Source organism: Phoca vitulina, unplaced genomic scaffold (assembly GCF_004348235.1).
Source record: "Phoca vitulina isolate PV1807 unplaced genomic scaffold, GSC_HSeal_1.0 scaffold48, whole genome shotgun sequence".
NCBI classification, from domain to species: Eukaryota; Metazoa; Chordata; class Mammalia; order Carnivora; family Phocidae; genus Phoca; species Phoca vitulina.
The window spans coordinates 8,949,521-8,967,809 of record NW_022589751.1 but is presented as its reverse complement, the minus strand read 5'-3'; the positions used below and the strand labels follow the sequence as shown (position 1 = coordinate 8,967,809).

General features: G+C 46.8%; 1 protein-coding gene across 3 annotated transcripts in view; it reads left to right on the top strand.

Annotated features, from left to right (window-relative positions):
- BLNK (B cell linker) overlaps nucleotides 1-18,289 on the top strand; it is an 80,919-nt gene that overhangs the window by 50,239 nt on the left and 12,391 nt on the right. For all 3 annotated transcript variants that reach the window (XM_032432432.1, XM_032432433.1, XM_032432431.1), the window contains 6 exons: nucleotides 1,809-1,975; nucleotides 5,596-5,677; nucleotides 6,849-6,920; nucleotides 14,157-14,226; nucleotides 16,161-16,188; nucleotides 17,016-17,058. In XM_032432432.1, coding sequence (XP_032288323.1) covers nucleotides 1,809-1,975; nucleotides 5,596-5,677; nucleotides 6,849-6,920; nucleotides 14,157-14,226; nucleotides 16,161-16,188; nucleotides 17,016-17,058 — 462 coding nt within the window. The remainder of the gene's footprint in view (nucleotides 1-1,808; nucleotides 1,976-5,595; nucleotides 5,678-6,848; nucleotides 6,921-14,156; nucleotides 14,227-16,160; nucleotides 16,189-17,015; nucleotides 17,059-18,289) is intronic.

The following is an 18,289-nucleotide window of genomic DNA, read 5'->3' as shown; positions in this document are numbered from 1 at the left end:
TACTGCCAGAGTTTTTATAGTTAACAGTGTAGTGCTTTTCAGTCGTGGCCTACTTCACCCTCTCAAGAATCTTATGGAAGAGGGGCGCCTGGGTGGCTCAGTCGTTAAGCGTCTGCCTTTGGCTCGGGTCATGATCCCAGGGTCCTGGGGTCGAGCCCCACATCAGGCTCCCGGCTCGGCGGGAAGCCTGCTTCTCCCTCTCCTGCTCCCCCTGCTTGTGTTCCCTCTCTCGCTGTGTCTCTCTCTGTCAAATAAATAAATAAAACCTTTAAAAAAAAAAAAAAAAAAGAAGCTTATGGAAGAGATACTCATCCTCACTTTACAAAGGAAGAAAGTGAGGTTCAGAGGAGTGAACTAACAGGGCCCAGCTCTTGTAAGTGGCAGGGCTAGGATGCATGCTGGGCTTCTCAGCCCTCAAAGCCCATGCTCTTCACCGCTCTGCTTCGCACACCGCCCACCAGATTTGTGACCTTGTTCAAGCATCACAGCCCTGAGAAGGAAGAGGCTGCAGTGGGCCCATTTTATAGGTTAGGAAACTACCATTCAGGGTGGTGTAGCAGCTCATTCAAGGCCATGCTCTTCAAAGCCTGTCTTCTGTGTTTTGCTACTTCTGATGGGCTTCGGTCTTACATTAAGAAATCCCAGTAAACTCCAAGAGCTGCAAATAAAACTAGAAATCCTAACAGAGTTATCGGCACAGCAAAGCAGATGCCCTAGAGCCTGAGCACAACTCCACCACCCAGAAGGAGGCTTCCGAGGAGGCGTCCAGCATGAAGTGAACCACACACCTTCCACAAGGCAGGAGCCGGCACCAGGGGGAGAGCAGGTGGGGGCGTGGCGGGGGGGCAGTGGCAAGAAGCTAAGGGGGCACGGGGGGGGGGGGGAGGGCACAAGCCAGTGTGAGCCCCTGGGCTGTTCCCAGGATGGGGACACGCCAGGTTACTCCTATGCTAAGATTTTCCTACAATGTGTCAGTCTGAATCCGTGCTCAGATTCCACTGTGCAGCCTCCCCGTTGTCTAGCCCCTGCACCATGTCACGTCCGTATATTAGTCCTGTTGATTAGGCATCCGCTCTTCCAGACACACTGCTCCCACTGTTTTCTTCCTAAGCCCTACAAAACCCTTCTAAGGTGGATCTTATGATCCTCACTTTAAAAATGAGGAATGTGTTGAGGCGCCTGGGTGGTTCAGTTGGTTAAGCGTCTGCCTTCGGCTCAGGTCATGATCCCAGGATCCTGGGATCGAGCCCCGCATCGGGCTCCCTGCTCAGTGGGGAGCCTGCTTCTCCCTCTCCCACTCCCCCTGCTTGTGTTCCCTCTCTCACTCTCTGTCAAATAAATAAATAAAATCTTAAAAAAAAAAAAATTTTTTTTTAGTTTAAAAAAAAGTTCCCGGGGGGGGGGGGGGTTCTTATGTGAAAGCAGGATTGAGAATCACTGCCCTTAAGTGTTCATAGCGCACAGTGAACCTTCGAGGAGCACACCCCTTTTAGGCCTCTCTGCTGCCAAGGGCATCCATCCACTCTGTCTGGCAGAGCGCTGGGCTGATTCCCCTATCCTTATACTCCTTTGCTTATCTGCTCCATCTGCCTTGCTCTCCAGAGTCCCTGGATCTCCATCACTCCCCTGGGAGGATGTTTTTGATGACATTCTTTTGGTTTTTATAATGTAAGTCAATGGGCAGTTGATTTTTTGCCCAAATGTCATTCTACACTTTTAAGGAATGCCCGGATTAATCATTTGTGATACTTCGGCTCAGGGAATGATCCAGAGCCCCTTTCATCTTACACTTTGTTGTTCCTTTCAAGACAATCGGTCAAGCCAGAGGCAGTCTCCGCCCTTCAGCAAGACACTTCCTAGTAAGCCCGACTGGCCTTCGGCAAAAGCAAAAGCCAGGCTGACCTCCACTCTGCCGGCCCTGACTTCTCTTCAGAAACCTCAAGTCCCACCCAAACCCAAAGAACTGGAGGATGAGGTAACGTAAATCTGTCCCAAAGGCTTCCCAGTCCAAGTGGAAAGCAGGATGCAGGGGGGAAGGGGAAGGAGGGATGGGGAAAGGGGGAGGGGAGAAGGGGGCAGGGGCCGGGATGGTCTGGCCTCCTCCTCCGTGCCCCTCTCTCCCAGGCAGCACTAACCACCCACCCCTCTAACTCCCCACTGGTAAACCAAAAGGAGGTTTTCCTCTCAAAAAATGGTATATGTGGCCTTCTTTTAAGCATTTTCATTTCCAGAGCGCATGGGTAATACCAGCACTGGATCTGTGGACCCTCTTTTTAGCCTCCAGATCTGTCTCCTTGGTTTCCTGTGAAACTTCTCCTTCCTCCGTAAGAGATTTCCCTATCCTTATACTCCTTTGCTTATCTGCTCCGTCTGCCTTGCTTTCTTTCCTCCCCCTTTTCTCTCCACTTCTCCACATTTCTCCTGTGAGACGCAGAGGTGTGCGGTGGGACACAAATGGAGACCCCTAGTGGTGGGGAGGCCTCTGCTCAGCCTGTGGAGAAGGCGGCCCCTCACTTCCCTTTGGCACCTCTTGCTTCTCACTCCCTTTTCCCTCAGCGCCTGCTATCCAGGGACCCACCTTGACAGACTGTCCGGGGCTCCAGTCTCGGTTTATCTCATCATCTCCCGTCTGTCAGCACCCAGGTTTTATGAGTCTCATTCCCTATGGAATAGCTCCTGTTTGAAAAGGTGCTGATAAACTCATTCAGACTGTTGTAGGAATGACTAATAAGGCCTAATACCTAATACCTCCCAGAGGTACTTGTATTTTAAATAAGGACAAAGGCAAGCCCTCAAACTTAGCCATTAGAACAACCCTACAAGTATAACGGTCTCAGAAGCAAAATAACAATAAAGGCAACTCTTAACCATCCCTGGACATAATCTTACAGCAGCTTTTGAAGAAATAACTTGTGGGGTTTTTTGTTTTGTTTTTTTTAAGATTTTATTTATCTGTGTGAGAGAGAGAGCACGAGCAGGGGAGGGAGGGGCAGAGGGGGAGGGAGAAGCAGATTCTCCGCTGAGCAGGGAGCCTGACGTGAGGCTCTATCCCAGGACCCCGAGATCATGACCTAAGCTGAAGGTAGACTCTTAACCCACTGAACCACCCAGGCGCCCCAGAAATAACTATTTCTAAATGCCAAAGGTGATAAAACCTAAAGTGTACAAACATGTTGTAAAACGACCCACATTTCCACCTTAATATAATTTGTAGCCCAGCAGGAGATGGAAAAGAGAAACTTTTTAATAAGATAGAGGCAGCATTTAGGCCCAAAGTCCTGCTTTGACCCTTACTAGCTGTGTGACTTTGGGCAAACCAGATAACCTCTCTGAGCCTCAGTTTTTAATCTCTTCAGGTTATTTTTAAGGATTTAGTAAGAGAACACATATACAGCACTAAATACAGTGCTTCTCACATGGAAGGATTCCGTGTGTCATATGTTCCTTTCTAGCATATTCTAGATTCTTTACAAAACCCCATTTTGTAGTTTCTCCTGAAAACAGTCACAGCCTCAAAGCAGCCGAGCCTCACGGCAACCCTCCAGCTCAGCTCTGAGTCCCTGACCCTTGTCTGCACTGGTCATAGTCCCCACCACTCCTATGAGGTGTGCGCCCAGCCTTCTTCTGCACTCGTCACCATGGCTGTTCCCTGCCTGCCTCTGTAAGCTTTTCCGTTTATGACCTCTACTGTAGTGCTAGTTTACGTCAGAAAGTCCGCTGACAGAGAAAGGATGGTTGGCCAGTTGTCTGTCTGTCTGTCTGTCTGTCTGAGAGGTGGTGCTGACCTTTTGGGGTGAGAAGGGGCTGGCAGGAAGAAGCTGAGCAGGAGACAGGACGCAGAGACTGGCTGTTAGGAGCTCACTGTGAATTCTTTCAGCATTTGGCAAATCTATATGAAGATACAAATTCAGACCCAGAATACAAATGAATATGGTGCGTTATATAAGGCTCTCCATTTCTGTGAGTAGCTGAGAGTGGACTCCCGTGGGGAGAGGCAGAGTTTTGCTAATAGCAGCCTTGTGGAGGTGGCTCAGGCAAGTCTGAACCAGTAGGAAAAGGAGAAGTATGGAAGAGGCTGCATTCTGGAATGGGCAGATGGACAGTCAAGATAAAGAAAGAGGTTAAAAAAGAAAAAAATAGGCCAACATTAAGATCTGGCTGAACCATTAGATAGGAAAAGAAGAAGTCAAGCACAAGCATAAATAACTAAAAATAGTTAGCTCTGCTGTGCAGGTTCCAGGAACAGTATAGGGGTATAGACTAACTATAGTTGGGGAGGGAGCAAAACCTAGGAGGAAGGAGCATCTGTGCTACAGGGACAAGAGTGGCGGACACTTGATGAGTGCTAGCAATCAGCTGGTGTTCTGAGGACTTTGTATTTATCCCATTAAGCCCTCCCAAGAACCCTATGAAATGGGTACTATCATCCCCATTTTACAGATAAGGAAATGGCACAGATGAGGGGCAAAGGGGTTGAAAAACTTATCCAAGGTCACAGAGGCCAGGTTTGGAGGTGAAGAGGTGAGAAATAGCAATTAAGTGAAGAGAGGGTAGAAATAAGATAGAAAGAGAAGGGGAAGGCAGGAAGGTCATAGAATGTCGTGGCTAAGAGTATGGGTCCTTGAACTGATTCTTGAATCCCAGACTCTACTACTTTTTAACTATGGGGACATGAGCAAGCTACTCCGCTTCTCTGTGCCTCGGGTTCTTCAAGTTTCGTCATCTTGATATGGAGCTGACAGCAGCACCTACCTTACTGGACTGTTATACGGATGGAGTGAAATAACACATGGGGAGTACTCAGATGAGCACTTGCCAATAAGTGCTCAATAAATGTTTGGTTTTTGTTTCTCTAGAATCCATCTGGGCTACCCACGAAGATGGGTTGCAAAAACCACATTTGGGATCTGATTATGTCCTTTGTTTCCTAGCAATATAAAATCACTTCCTCCCCCAGTTTATGGTCAATTGATTATTGACAAAGTTGCCAAGACCATTCAGTGGGGAGAGAATGGTTTTTAGACAGATGGTGCCAGGATAACTGTATATCCACATGCAAAAACATGAGGACCCCTCTCCCACCAAAGACAAAAACTAGCCAAAAATAGATCCTAGACCTAAATGTGAGAACTAAAACTATACCATTCTTAGAAGAGAACAAAGGTATAAATCTCTATGACCTTGCGTTAGACAGGGGTGTCTTAGATAGGGCAGCAAGCAACAACAGAAAAAAGAGTTAAAATGGGCTTCACAATGTCAGACTTTTGTGCTGCAAGTGACACCACCAAGGATGTAAGAAGACAACCTACAGAATGGGAGAAAAAAATTTGCGAACTATATATCTGATAAGAGGCTTCTATCTAGAGCATTTAAAGAACTCTTCCAACCTAGTAATAAAAAAGACAACCCAATTAAAAATGGGCAAAAGAGTCTGCCTGCCCGTTCTCCCTGCTTGTGCGCGCTCTCTCTCTCTCTGTCTAATAAATAAATAAAATCTTTAAATAACAACAACAACAACAACAACAACCACTCCTTCCCAGACAGCAAGCCCGGAGTGGACAGCTTCCTCCTCATTCACGTCTGTATTTCTTTCAGGTTGATTACGTGGTCCCTGTGGACGATGAAGATGAGAACTACATTCACCCCACAGAAGACAGTTCATTTCCAGCTGAACAAGGCAAGAGTTTGTAGTTTTGAGCACCTGAAAATTGTAGCAGTTGAGGGAGGGGCACAGGAGACTATTGGGTAGCAAGCAGCAGGGGGCACACAAAGTCCGGGCCCCCCCTTCTCCCATCTGCCTCCCTGGCGAGGGGTGGGGGGGCAGAGCATCCATGCAGACCCATCTCAGTCACACCCTTCACACCCTTCTTCCTCCAGCCCCTCCCGTGCTTTAATACTCCCATCTCAAGTTCGGAAAGCATCTAGGTTCTTATTTAACTGTCCTCACTTAGGACGGATTTCTCATAAAACTTAATCCTCACAAAGCCATAGGCCACCGTGTTGGCCTCAAAACTATTGCATCGGAACAATGTCCACAGAGGACGGAAGACATGAGGGAGCGAAAGCCTCTCTGTGTCCTGACTCTTTAAATGTAGTGCTCTCTCAGGCGAAGGGAGACACCTGTTGGTAAAGCCCTTCGAGGAATAACAAATGTGATGGTGAATGATCTCTAAAAGCCACGTACCCTCAGGCCGGGAGTGGAGCAGGGCATGTTCACTCTGGATCAGGTTGCTGTGGACACTAGGATCCTGTGGAAAGGATACCTCTTCAAGTAACGTTCGTCATCTCACAAACTCGACTCTGAAGCAGTCCTACTCCGTTTTTCCTCTGCGTTCTGTAGCAGCCCTCTCCCGGCTTCCCCAGATAGCACCCGCAGCTTCAAGACCCACCTGAATTCCTCAGCCACCCATCACCATGAAACCATAAATAGGCATTAAATTGCTCCCCACTCCGAAACCCCAGAAAATCCAAGAGAAATGCTGTGTGTTGCATGTGGCAGGAGAGGTGGGAATTTGGTCCCTCCACTATTGGTTCGATATACTTCTGATGAGGAAAACAAAAACTCTTTCATCTCCTGGACCGCCAGTTTGGCCAGTGAAATTCCAAGCCTGCGTTCACTTTAACAAAATCCCTATCATAAAATAATCTGATTATCCCTTTATTCAAAGACGTTTCTTCTGAGAAGACTTCTTTCATGGCTTATGTATTTAACAAGTGTCTTTCCCATTCTTTACAAATTCCCTGCTCTGACCCCATTGTTCCCACGATGCATTTTTCTGTTAAGTGTGAATCTACCACAATGAACTGTATCTATGATTGTTATATGTATGCATGTTTGTGTATTTAAGCTCCCATGGTGAATAGATCCATCAAGCCAAATAACTCCTCGAAGCCAGCCCCTCCTCCAGGGACAGCTGCAGGTAAAGTACATGCATGATTTGGTGTTTGGGTTTTGTGTGTGTGAAATGATTATGTTTGGGGGCTTGGTTTTTCAGTCTTTTCCAAATAAGATAAACAACTCAGACCAAATATTAAGAAAGAATCACTTGTCTTTCCAAATTTCTTAATAAGTTGTGACAGGAGGTCTTGTCCTCCTCCATTTTCTGGTGGCCACTATGTTGAGGGACCCTGCGCCGCTCCCCCCCCCCAGACCCCTGGGCCTCTGTTAGCCAAGTCCTGGTTTTTCTCCTACCTCACTTGGCACTTCGCTGGCTTCTCCTCCTTCGCCCCTGCGCTGACTGAGGATGTCTGCACCGTTTGGCCCTCAGCCCTCCACTCCTTTCAGAATAGTGTGGTGGTTAAGAGCTTGAGTTTTGGACCAGACAGACCTGGGTTAGAATCCCAGTGCTCCCAGTTGCCAGCTGTACCACTCTGGGCCGTCCTTTGCCTCTCCACTCTCCAGATTTTCTCCTCTGTACATGGAGGTAAGAGTCCCTGCCCTGTGACAGGAGAATTCTGGAATTGTGCATGGGAAAGCTTTCACGCGTGCCTAGCCCAGCAAATGCTCAGGAAAGAATATTATCTTTCACATCTTTGGGGTTCATCCATTTTTCTGGTTTCACTTCTCTTGTCTAAGCCAATAACTTCCTGGTGTCCAGCTTTTGACCTGATTTTTCTTCTGAACCACTTGACATTCCCACGGCCTCACGCTCAATGCATTCATGGCCTCCCTCCATGTAGGGTGGACCTAGTCCTCTGTGCCTGTTAGCCTGCAGGCCACTTGTCTGAGGGCCTGGGTTCTTTCCAAAGCCTCTTCTATGTCTTTTCCCGGAATCCGCGCTTCCATTTTAGTTGTGACCACCCTGGTCTATTACATTGTCACTTCACACCTCCTATCTCCTGTCTTCGAGAGTCCACTAGCCATACCCTTGCCTCTAGGCTTTCTCCTCCGTCACGAAGATGAGTTTCTGAAAGCCTCCAAATGTTGCCATTTTTATTCCACTTCAAAGTTAGTTTTTACCATGTCACCCGTACCCAAACCATGCACCCCATGGTTCCTAGTTGTCTGCTGTCCAGATTGGCAGCCCCAAGGCCAAGGCCTGCAATGCTGGGTGGTGCCCACACCCCACCCTGTTCCAGCAGAGAGGGGCAGGGGCCTCCTCTCCAGCCTTCCCTCCTTCTTCCCCCACTCAGCCCATATCTATCACACACACACACACACACACACACACACACTCCCTTTCCTCCCAGCACTGAAGGCTGAACACAGATATTGGGAGACTGAGCTCTGCTTCGAGGGACATGCTCCTCGAGAGAAAATGAAAGAAAATTATTTTCTTTATAGGCCACAGACTCATTTCCTGAGCAATTGTTCACCTTCCTCACAAGTTCTTGTCTTATTTATTCTCTCCCCCAAAACCCACAGGCTCTTTATGTGTGGGGGGAAGAGGTCAGAGCCACCTTTTCCAGCTCATCTTAACTTCTGGGAACACATGTCAACACAACAACCTAAAAGGTCATGGCAAGGTTGCTTTGGTCCCAGCCGGAGTGGTGACGCCTGACTCCTGATAACTCGGGAGAAGGGTTGTTATGACCAGAACAGAAAACCTTTCCCTGAAACATACATGAAGGCCTAAGCCCTCCTTTAGAATGATAGCTTAATAATCTCTGGTGTTTGCCTTTTCGTGTTCTTCTTACTTTGCAAGGACCTCTTCTTCGTAAAACACCCCCGCTATTCCAATCAGCTGTTCATCACGGGTTGTGCCTTGTGGTCTTTGTTTATGTTCTCACTTTTATGACACCAAACCCTACCCATCCTCAGGGCCCAGCTTGAGGTCTCCCCTCTAGGAAACTTCCTGTGTTTTCTGTAGCCTGCAGAGAGCTCTCCTTTGCTCTAAGTCTCGTCCCACCTACGCTCAGCCCATACCTATTCTCTGATTATGCTGGGTCTCAGTCTAATCTCCTTAAGTACATTACAAGCTCCTTGAAGATGTTGCCTTAAATCTCACGTGTTCAGGAGGCCTTTCCTGACCGCACATAGGGGTGGACCCCTTTGGCATGCACCCCTGTAGTCCCCACACTGGCCCTTTAATCTCCCCCGAGATCTCTGCCTGTCGTTCCTGTAAGACCCTCAGCTCCATGTCTTGCTAATAGCTGTGTTTCCAGGGCCTAGACAGGACCTGGATCAGAGTAGGTGCTGAAATCGTGATTTAGTCAGTCGGTTGAGAGTGAATGAGTCCCCCAGTACTGGCTGTATTTAAGGAATCACGTGGCACCACCATGAAGGCATTAGCCCATTGGATTTATTATTCATTGATTTTCTATTAATCTAGCATAGCTATATTTTAATACTGGAGGCATCAGAAGGAACCAAACCTGAACAAGAAAATAATTTCCTGGTTATGTGATTGTTGGATACAGATGGGAGGAAGTACAGGAGGAGAGAGGAAGTGAGATAATTTGGAAGGGACAAACCTGAACAGTTAGAATGAGTTTCTGAGTGTGCAGTTTTCAGAGATGATTTTGATAAAAGGAATAATCAGACTACTTGCCTGTGTCTTTGTATAACCACCTACTAGCCTTTAAAGACTTAGACGGTGCCTGGATAGGCATCATGGAAGTGCTAAGGCTTCCGGTCGGTGTTCCTGTCCGAGCAGTGCACCCGGGCACTGGCCTCTGGTTAATGGATGTTGCTTTTGGCTCTTTGACAGCTCGTAGGCTGCTTGCCGAGTACTACACAGTGGATTGGGTGCGGGGGCGGCCTCTGCCTGTGCTCCGTGCTCCACATGGAGAAGCGTAGTTTCAGGGCCGCACAGACTCCAAAGCCAGAGGGCTTGGCTCTGACGTGCGCTAGGTGCCAGGCTCCAGACAGGCTGAGCGATCTCTACGTTTCTTAGTCTCCTCCTCTGACAACATGGAGAAGAAAGTGGCACCTGCTCCTTGGAAGGGAGGGGATTAAGTTGAGTAAACATATAGGAATCCCACTCCTAAAGTGATAGCTCTTTGTGCCGTTATTCCAAATCCTTTGTTTTGCGTGCCTTGATTCATGACCAGTCTGGCGGAGGGCCCTGGACACATCTCAGGGGACAGTTGTGTCTTCCTTTCTGCATAGAGTTTTACCCTAAGTCAGGGTGTCTCGACCTCTGCACAACTGGCATTTGGGGCTCGATAATTCTTTGTTGTCCCCTCTGTCCTGTGCACTGTGCGATGTTTAGCAGCATCCTTGGGTGCTTCTGCCCACTAGGTGCCAATACCAACCCCTCTCCAGTAACGATAAGCAGAGATGTCTCCAGACATCGCCAAATGACCCCCGGGGGGGGGGGGTGGTACAAAATACTCCCAGTTAAAAACCACTGGTCTAAACAAACTGAAAGACTGAAGTGTTTTGGTGATTTATCTCTAAATGTGATTTGGAAGTAAGCTCGTGCAGCCCCTGGCTGATTTATTTGTAGCTTTTGTCAGAAGAGGTAGACAGGGCATGCATTTCTGAACTTCCTCTAAGTAGGTAGCCTTTAGAAAGTGTTCTCTCTCCTTATTTCCTAAAATGGGGGAGGAGTTTGGGAATTTATAATTCCCTGCCAACCTGCAAGTTGAATTTTACCTATAAGCCAAATTGTTCTGAAGCTGTTAAAAATCTTTTTATTTGGTAAGAGCCTGAGAGTAAGGGACGCCCCAGCTGGTGCGCAAGCCCCAATAATAATAGAGTTTCTAGAAGACAGTGAAATCCCAAGGGCTTACTATGCCAACATTGAGATTGTTAAGGATAAGGAAATTTAACCAACATTGTATGTAAAACTGAAGAGAGGATGATGCATAAAATACATGTGATAGAAGGAAAAATGAAGAGTAGGTCGTTTTCCTAGTTGAGAAACTTTGGTAAGCACCAGTTGTGCAAACATTAACATCATTTTTTGCTCAATACAATTAAAATAAAGCTGATTTTTCTTTTATTATTCTTTTGGACACGTCTCTATTACATTCCCAATTTCTCCTTTGGAGTATTCCAGCCAAGAATTTGGCTTTGCCAGAAAGCAAGGATCCTGGTCACGAAGAGGGGACCAGGTTGTCCTACCTCAGCCGTGCCCCTGGGTCTGACTTCAGGCCCAGAGCAGCAGAGAGGGTCACCGGCCTATGAGATAAGAGAGTCATTCTCCATCTTCCCATGGGCATCCACAAAAGCCCGCCTCTCTTTCACTAATCTTTCCCCATATAAGGGAGAAACAGCACGTGAATCTGACCTGCCAAATCACGCCCCAGAGTAACATTAGGAGGCATTGTCTGGAGAGGAAAATGTCCACCTGGCTTTAAACTCAGCTAGCCTTGCTGTTCAAACCCAGCCCTGCCACTTAACCTCTCTGAGCCTCCGTTTGCTCCACATGATGTGATATGAGGCTTGGTGATGGCACATTTAAAGTACCCGGCATAGAGCCCAGCACCTGGAGACACTGCGATGGTTGATAACAAGATGCTAAAACAAAAATAGCGATAATCACATTTACCGAGATCCTTTATGAGTTATAATTTACATATCATAAAGCTCACTCGTTTTACATGTATAATGCAGTATTTTTTATAAATCATTACATTTACAGAGTTTTTTTTCACCATCACTACAATCCAGTTTTAGAAAATTTCCATGCCCACCCCAAATCCAAAAGATCCTTTATGCCTGTTTTTGGTGAATGTTCTTCCCACCCCCAGCCCTAGGCAACTGCTGATCTGCTTCCAGTTGCTATAAATTTGCCTTTTCTGGACATCTCATATAGATGGAAGCATACAGTATAAAGCCTTCTCCATCTGGCTCTTTTCATTTAGTGTAATGTTTTTAACCTCAAATACTTTCAGTCCCTTTCCAGCAGTATTAGTTTATATTTGGCTAATTCTTTACATTTTCAAAGTTCTCCTACTGTCTTGCAACAATAACTCTGAGTTAGGTAAAGTAGGTGGTTGTGTCCTCATTTCACAGAGGGGAACACTGAAGCACAGTGGCTTATAAGAGGCCACCAGCCAGTCTGGTGGCAAAGAAGTAACTAGAACCCCATCTTCCTGATGAGAGACCATGGGTTTTCCACCCGTGCTTGGATTACCACCACAGAGGGAGTGGCATGCCCCTCCCTCTGATCGCAGAAGTGATTTATGAGCAAGGAAGGGGGAAGGAACATGTTGGCAGACTAAAGATATGAAGGGAAGGGAAGCTTAGTAGAGAAGCCAGGCAGTAAATATGACAACAGCAATGTACCCAGGCCAGATGAGCCCGTGGCATTGAAAAAGAGGGAAAACCCCTGGGAGGAAATTCTGACTTAGGCCTTCTTTCTACTTCCTTATTTTTCAGACAAGGGTGGTTTTTTTTTCCCCCCTTCCCTGAGATCTTCCATCAAAATCTATGAATAGCCAGAGGTATTTTAATAGGGTCAATCAGGTATTAAGAATTCGAAGAACAGCATCAATTTGGTCCACTAGCTGATGAAACACAGTTGGACGCATACTCCAGATGACATTTCAGTTTATCGTCATGTGAAATATTAAAAATTCCAAATGTGGTCTCTTTTTCAAAAGGTTTCCAAAATATTTTCCAAAGTCACGTCAAGGTCAGATAACATCTAAGTGGGAGTCACACGGAGGGGTGGGGAGCGCTGGGGAGGTGACACCACGCACTCTTGGCTGTTCTTCTCATTTGTGAGCGTTCATGGAAATTGGCCCCGTGTATTAACTGAATGTAGAAGACGGGTGGATGGGCTCTGAGTGAAGGCCTGAAAGCCTCTCTCTAGTAAAGTACATGAGAATGAGCTTTATGAGCTCTATTTTCTTTCTTTCTTTTTTTTTTTTAAAGATTTTATTTGACAGAGAGAGAGAGAGAGGGAAAGCAGGAACACAAGCAGGGGAAGTGGGAGAGGGAGAAGCAGGCTTCCCACCAAGCAGGGAGCCCGATGCGGGGCTCGATCCCAGGACCCTGGGATCATGACCCGAGCCGAAGGCAGACGCTTAATGACTGAGCCACCCAGGCGCCCCATGAGCTCTATTTTCAATAGTTCTTGAGGCCCCTTTCTTGTGTTTGGGATAGGTGGTCCTGTCAGCTGAGGGGGCACAGTGTGTGCGTGCCCTCAGGTTATAAATCCCGAGGGGGCAGAGGCGTATCCCTGCTTCTCCAGCTCTTCCACAACCCCCAACACAGTGCTCTTCACGTACCAGCTTCTCAGTAATTCCTCGTATGTGATTATGTCTCTGTGCTCACCTATTTGTGCTTTATCTTGCAAACTAAAATAAGACATACCGAGGGCAGGTCCAACCTCTATTTACAGAGTACCCCTGTAGGTCCAATAGGAATTGTGGACCTAGAAATGTAGTAGGTTCCTAAAAAAATAGATCTTCGGTTCGTTCTAAGGCAATAAAGAGCTTTGTCTTACGGAGCTGTAATGTCCAGGCAGGCGAGCATCAGCCTGAGAGGAGGCAGGCAGGAGACGCTTGGGGAGCTGGCCCAGGGTCTGGCGCTCCCCTCCAGGCCTGCTCTGTCCCAGCGGTGAAGATCTGCCTGTCTCTCAGTTCCTCCCTCGTGATTGTCTGCTTTCTGTCTTGGGGGGAAATGAGGTACAGTGGACAAGGCCCTCTGGGTCCCTTCTGTAACTTTGGAAGATGAAATTTGGGCAGTAGCTTGTCATTTGTCTCTATGTGCCTATCTGGCAATGGGCAGAGGTCCTGAGAATTCAGAGGTGAATGAAGAGCCTCTGGTTGGGAGGTTAGGTGTGTAGAGTATAAGTCAGTGTGATCATGCAAAAGCAATGGCTAGAGGCATGTAGCAGGAGAGGTGGGTCCGTGTCTTTCCGTCTCTAGGCACCGCTAGTGTGCCCGTCTGTGCAGCGGATATAGATGCAAGTGGGTGCTCTTGGCTGGGGGCCTGGGGGCCCTTCACTGAACCCATAAAATCAAGGGGCTCTGCACTTGTCCCATTGGGAAAAAGAGAAAGTCATTTAGAAATGTTAGGATGGAGTCCCTAATTCACATCCTGGTTCTGAGCTTATAAATTGACATTATATAAATATGCCATCACCTTTGCCTACAGATTTTCCCCAATAGCATCAATGTAACCACCTATACATGCTTAACTGAAAGAAGCCAAAAATGTGCCTGTATTTCTGAGCTTCTCGGGAAGGCCAGCCTCACTGTGACCATCGGCGCCAGGTTCAGGAGTTGGGGACTGACCTGTGTGTGTGTTTGTGCAGGTCGTAAGAGCGGGGCCTGGGACGCTAAGTCACCTTCTCCTGCTGCACCATCCCCGCTGCCCAGGGCCGGGTGAGTACCTGCTGTGCAGGGCCAGCTCTGTGAGATGTGAGTGCATGGTCTCCACCACTGCTGTGGGCAGGGCCTGCCTGCAATCCACAAAGGGGTCCTGGCTGAGAACCTGGGGGGAAGCGGGTGCTTTTCTGCTATTTCCATCCAGAAGAGCGCCCCAGCCCAAGCTCAGACAGGTGCACCTCACGTCACAACAGGTGTGTTCCTAAAGAGTGTGGAAATGAAGCCCCGCTGCTCTGTTCTCCTCCTCCACCCCCATGGCATGCTTCAAGTTGGACGAGGGGGTCCCCTGCTGAAAATAAGACTAGCAGCCTTTCCTCCCCTAAATTTTTAGTTAAATCTTGAGTTCAATGATTTGTGTTCATTCAGACAGAAGCTCCAGCACCTGAATAATTTTGAAACCCACGAGCAGGTTTCATCTTTGCTTTCTCCTCCTCCACTTCTCTTTCAAGTAGGTAATGATCCGTAAACAAACACATGTACACCCAACTGCATGCACTGGATGGTTTGATCCAAGCCACACTGCCGAGGTTCCTTTCAAAGGTGAAATAAGAGAGTCATTCTTCCTTATTGAATTTAAAAGAGCTTTGTAAACTGTTAGGAGATGAATTAATATCACAGTGACCCCATAATTTTATACTGATTCAATAGGATATTTTTAAAAGCACGCTTAAATATGTGCAAAGCTGGCCTGCATGATTATAATCTTAATTCTGCTTCTGTGTAAAGCAAAGACATTTTTTAAAGATTTATTGATTTATTTTAGAGAGAGAAAGAGAGAGAGGGTGAGAGAGCACGTCAAGGAGAGGGGCAGAGACAAAAACTTAAGCAGACTCCACACTGAGCTTGGAGCCTGAAGCAGGGCTTCATCTCACGACCCTGAGATCAAGACCTGTGCCAAAACCAAAAGTCGGATACTTAACCGACTGAACCACCCAGACGCCCCAAAGCAAAGACATTCTTAAGTTCAAGGGTCTATTAACCAAAAGTTCTCCCTTGACTCAGCTTTATCACTTTGCACAAGTCACTTAATCTCTCTGAGCCTCAGTTTCCTAATCTCTAAAATGTAACAATAATATCCATTTTTAGAGGTCACTGTGAGGTTTAAATAACAGATGAAAAGCCTAACCCAGTGCACTTAGGAATTTAGTGTTCTTCCCCCAGTCTTCCAGCTCTCAGCCAAAAACAAAGCAAGAGAGAGGGAGAGAGAAGGTGAGAGAGAGTCTTTAAAATAAATACAGAAGAGAAGCATATACCCTTAAAATATTAGATTACAGTCTCTACCGGAACCAAGGCAAATCAGAGCGTTAGCTCAGAAAACTGCTTCAGGACCACAGATCACGGTGGTTTTCACACGTGTGTTGGTCTTGGATTTCCCTGTTCAGGATGAAATCCTAGTAGAGAGTAAGTCACTTGAGCAGGGCAGCAGTTGGCCAAGGAGGTGCTGGGGGCTGCCTCCCCTGCTGGGCCATCCTCCTATCTCCACCCGCGGCCCCAGGCAGTAGCCCGAGGGTGCCCTTGGAGGCTGGGAGGGCTCTGCATACACGCTTTGAAAATACTGATGGTAGTACTCATTTTACAGACAAGGAAACTTAAAGCTCCACCAGGCCTCGCAGGCGAGAGAAAGAGGCCTGAGGTCACAGAGTAATCAGCCGCAGAACTGGAAGAAGAATTCAGTTTCCCGACTCCCTGGCAACTGGCGCTTCTCTTTATCCCCAGTTAACTCTTTGCCATCTGTCAGTGGACCCTATCTGAAGCTAGGAGGATCACGGCTAAATCCTGTTTCCATCCCCCTCTGCCCTTCAAGGACAGTTGTCCAACACACTCATATCACGTTTATTATTCTAGTTTAAATTGGAGAGTAAAATGATAAGTAGTCAGCTCCACTTTATCTTTATTATGCTTTAACAAAGCCCCATCTTTTTATCCCCCAGGAAAAAACCAGCTACACCCCTGAAGACAGTAAGTTAATTTTGCATTTAAATGTGTTTCATATTTCCTGCAATGCTTATGCTTATTCCCTTATTTAAAGTTGACAATGCTTCCGGCTAAGGTGAACGCAGCAATTTTAGCAACTGAAGTTGCTGCCCAGACAGTCCAAGAGAAATTCTGCATTCTTGGTGAGCCAGGGAAGATGCTGCAGGGGAGGAGTTCATCCTCACTTGACTCAGCGTGGCTTCACTGAGTGCAAGCAGCAGATCCAAGGTGGAAGCCAGGCTCCCTGCCTCCCCTGACATCTGCCTTCCCCACGGGGAGCCCCTGAGCCTGTTTTCCATCTGCTGGCCTGGGAAGCTAATGGTGTATCAGGTGCATATAGGCCTGACTAAACTCAGATTCTGGCCAGAATGCGGGAAACCTGGGCCAGCCCACTATTTGAGGAAGCCCACCTTGACCTAGTACCTACTCCCTAGCCTGACATTTACGGTCACTTAGCAAACACTGAGGTGGGGCCCTAAGCCCAAAGCCAGATGCCTCTTCCCCACTGTGCAAGACCTACTGGTCAGCAGCTCCTGGGGGTCACAGTATCCATCAGCCCTGTTGACTGAGCAGAGAAGTCCCTACACCAGGATGACACTGATCCTTCCCTGACCCACTCCTAATCCATTGTCGTGGAATGCAAAGGTTGGGCTGGGAACTGTGTGTTTTTTATTGTTGTTCTTGTGATTGAAAGAAGAGCTATGCATCAAAGAAATGTCCTCCCCAAATATTTATTTTAATAATATTGCTTTGACATTTATTTCTACACTCCATTGTATTGAATATCCTTGCCTTTTTTTTTTTTTTAATAGACTTCAGTTGCCTCTCCACAGAATGCCACAAGTGTTTGTGAAGGTAAATCTATATTATTCTGAAGGACGAGGGTGTCCTCTTAAAGTTATTTGAATTAAGGATTTGTACATAAGTGTGTTTCTAAATTGCTTTCACTATTTAAAAGGCAATTGTATATATGAAACTCAGTTTTCTAAACAAAATGGCCTTCACTTTGCAAAGAGTAGTAAGGACCTGAGCTTTCGTGGCAGTGTCTTTGGGGCAAGGCTATAGTCTACACGCCCCAAACCTGCCTGTCTGTAGACATATGACTCGCCAGAAACAGTGCCATGGCCTTACAAAGATATGAAGCCTTATTCAGAGCTATTCACATATCTTAGAACTAATAGCTTAGTTAAGGTAATGAAATTTTTAAAAATCTGTTTATTTGAACAAGTTCTTTTGCTAAGTTTTCAAAATAATGTTTTCTGAATTCAAATATCTGTTTTAATACATCTCTAAATGTTTTCCTTTGTCTTACCATAGCCTAAAAATCTTACATATACTTTTAATTAGAATTTTCCCATTTAAAAAAATACTCGTATTTGAAAAATACTGGTGGGGGGGAATAAAACAGAAAGAAGTAAGAATTACCCATAATCTCAACACTTAAAACACTATAAAGAAGTTAGAATCCTGAACCCATCTAACTCTAACACTAATGAGTGTTCTCCCCATTTTCTGAGTTCATGGGGCACATCTCCATAAAATGTCCTGGTTTCTCTGATGATGGACGGTGGACATTTTCTGAATGTGTCCTACAACTTGCCTGTCTGCTTTAACTGCTCCACTGGGGGTTATTTATATCTGTTTCCCACATCTTTTTTTCTCCAGGCTATTTCTGAGGTATCCCTCCCTTTCTGCTGTCTTGCTTTCTTTCATCTGCCTGTCCTTTGAGGCTTTTGCCTTGCTGTCCTTCCATTCCTTACAGTCTTCCATGCCTGCTGAGCAGGGAGCTCAAGTAATAGTGGAATCTTAGGGTGAGCTTCTGCAGGAAGTAAGCTCGACCCTGTGCAGATTCCACTGGCTTCAGGGGCCTTTGAAAACCAGCAGAGAAGGAGCTCATGGCATGCAGCTTGGGTGTCCTTGTTGCCAAAGGGCTCCTAGGGCAAGAGCTTGGGATGCCATCAGTTTTGTGACTTGTTTCAAGAACAAAGGCAACCATCATCCAAACCCAGTGCAGGTAAGCAGCCTCTTCTCACCTAGGGAGGAAGGAAGGAAGGAAGGAAGGAAGGAAGGAAGGAAGGAAGGAAGG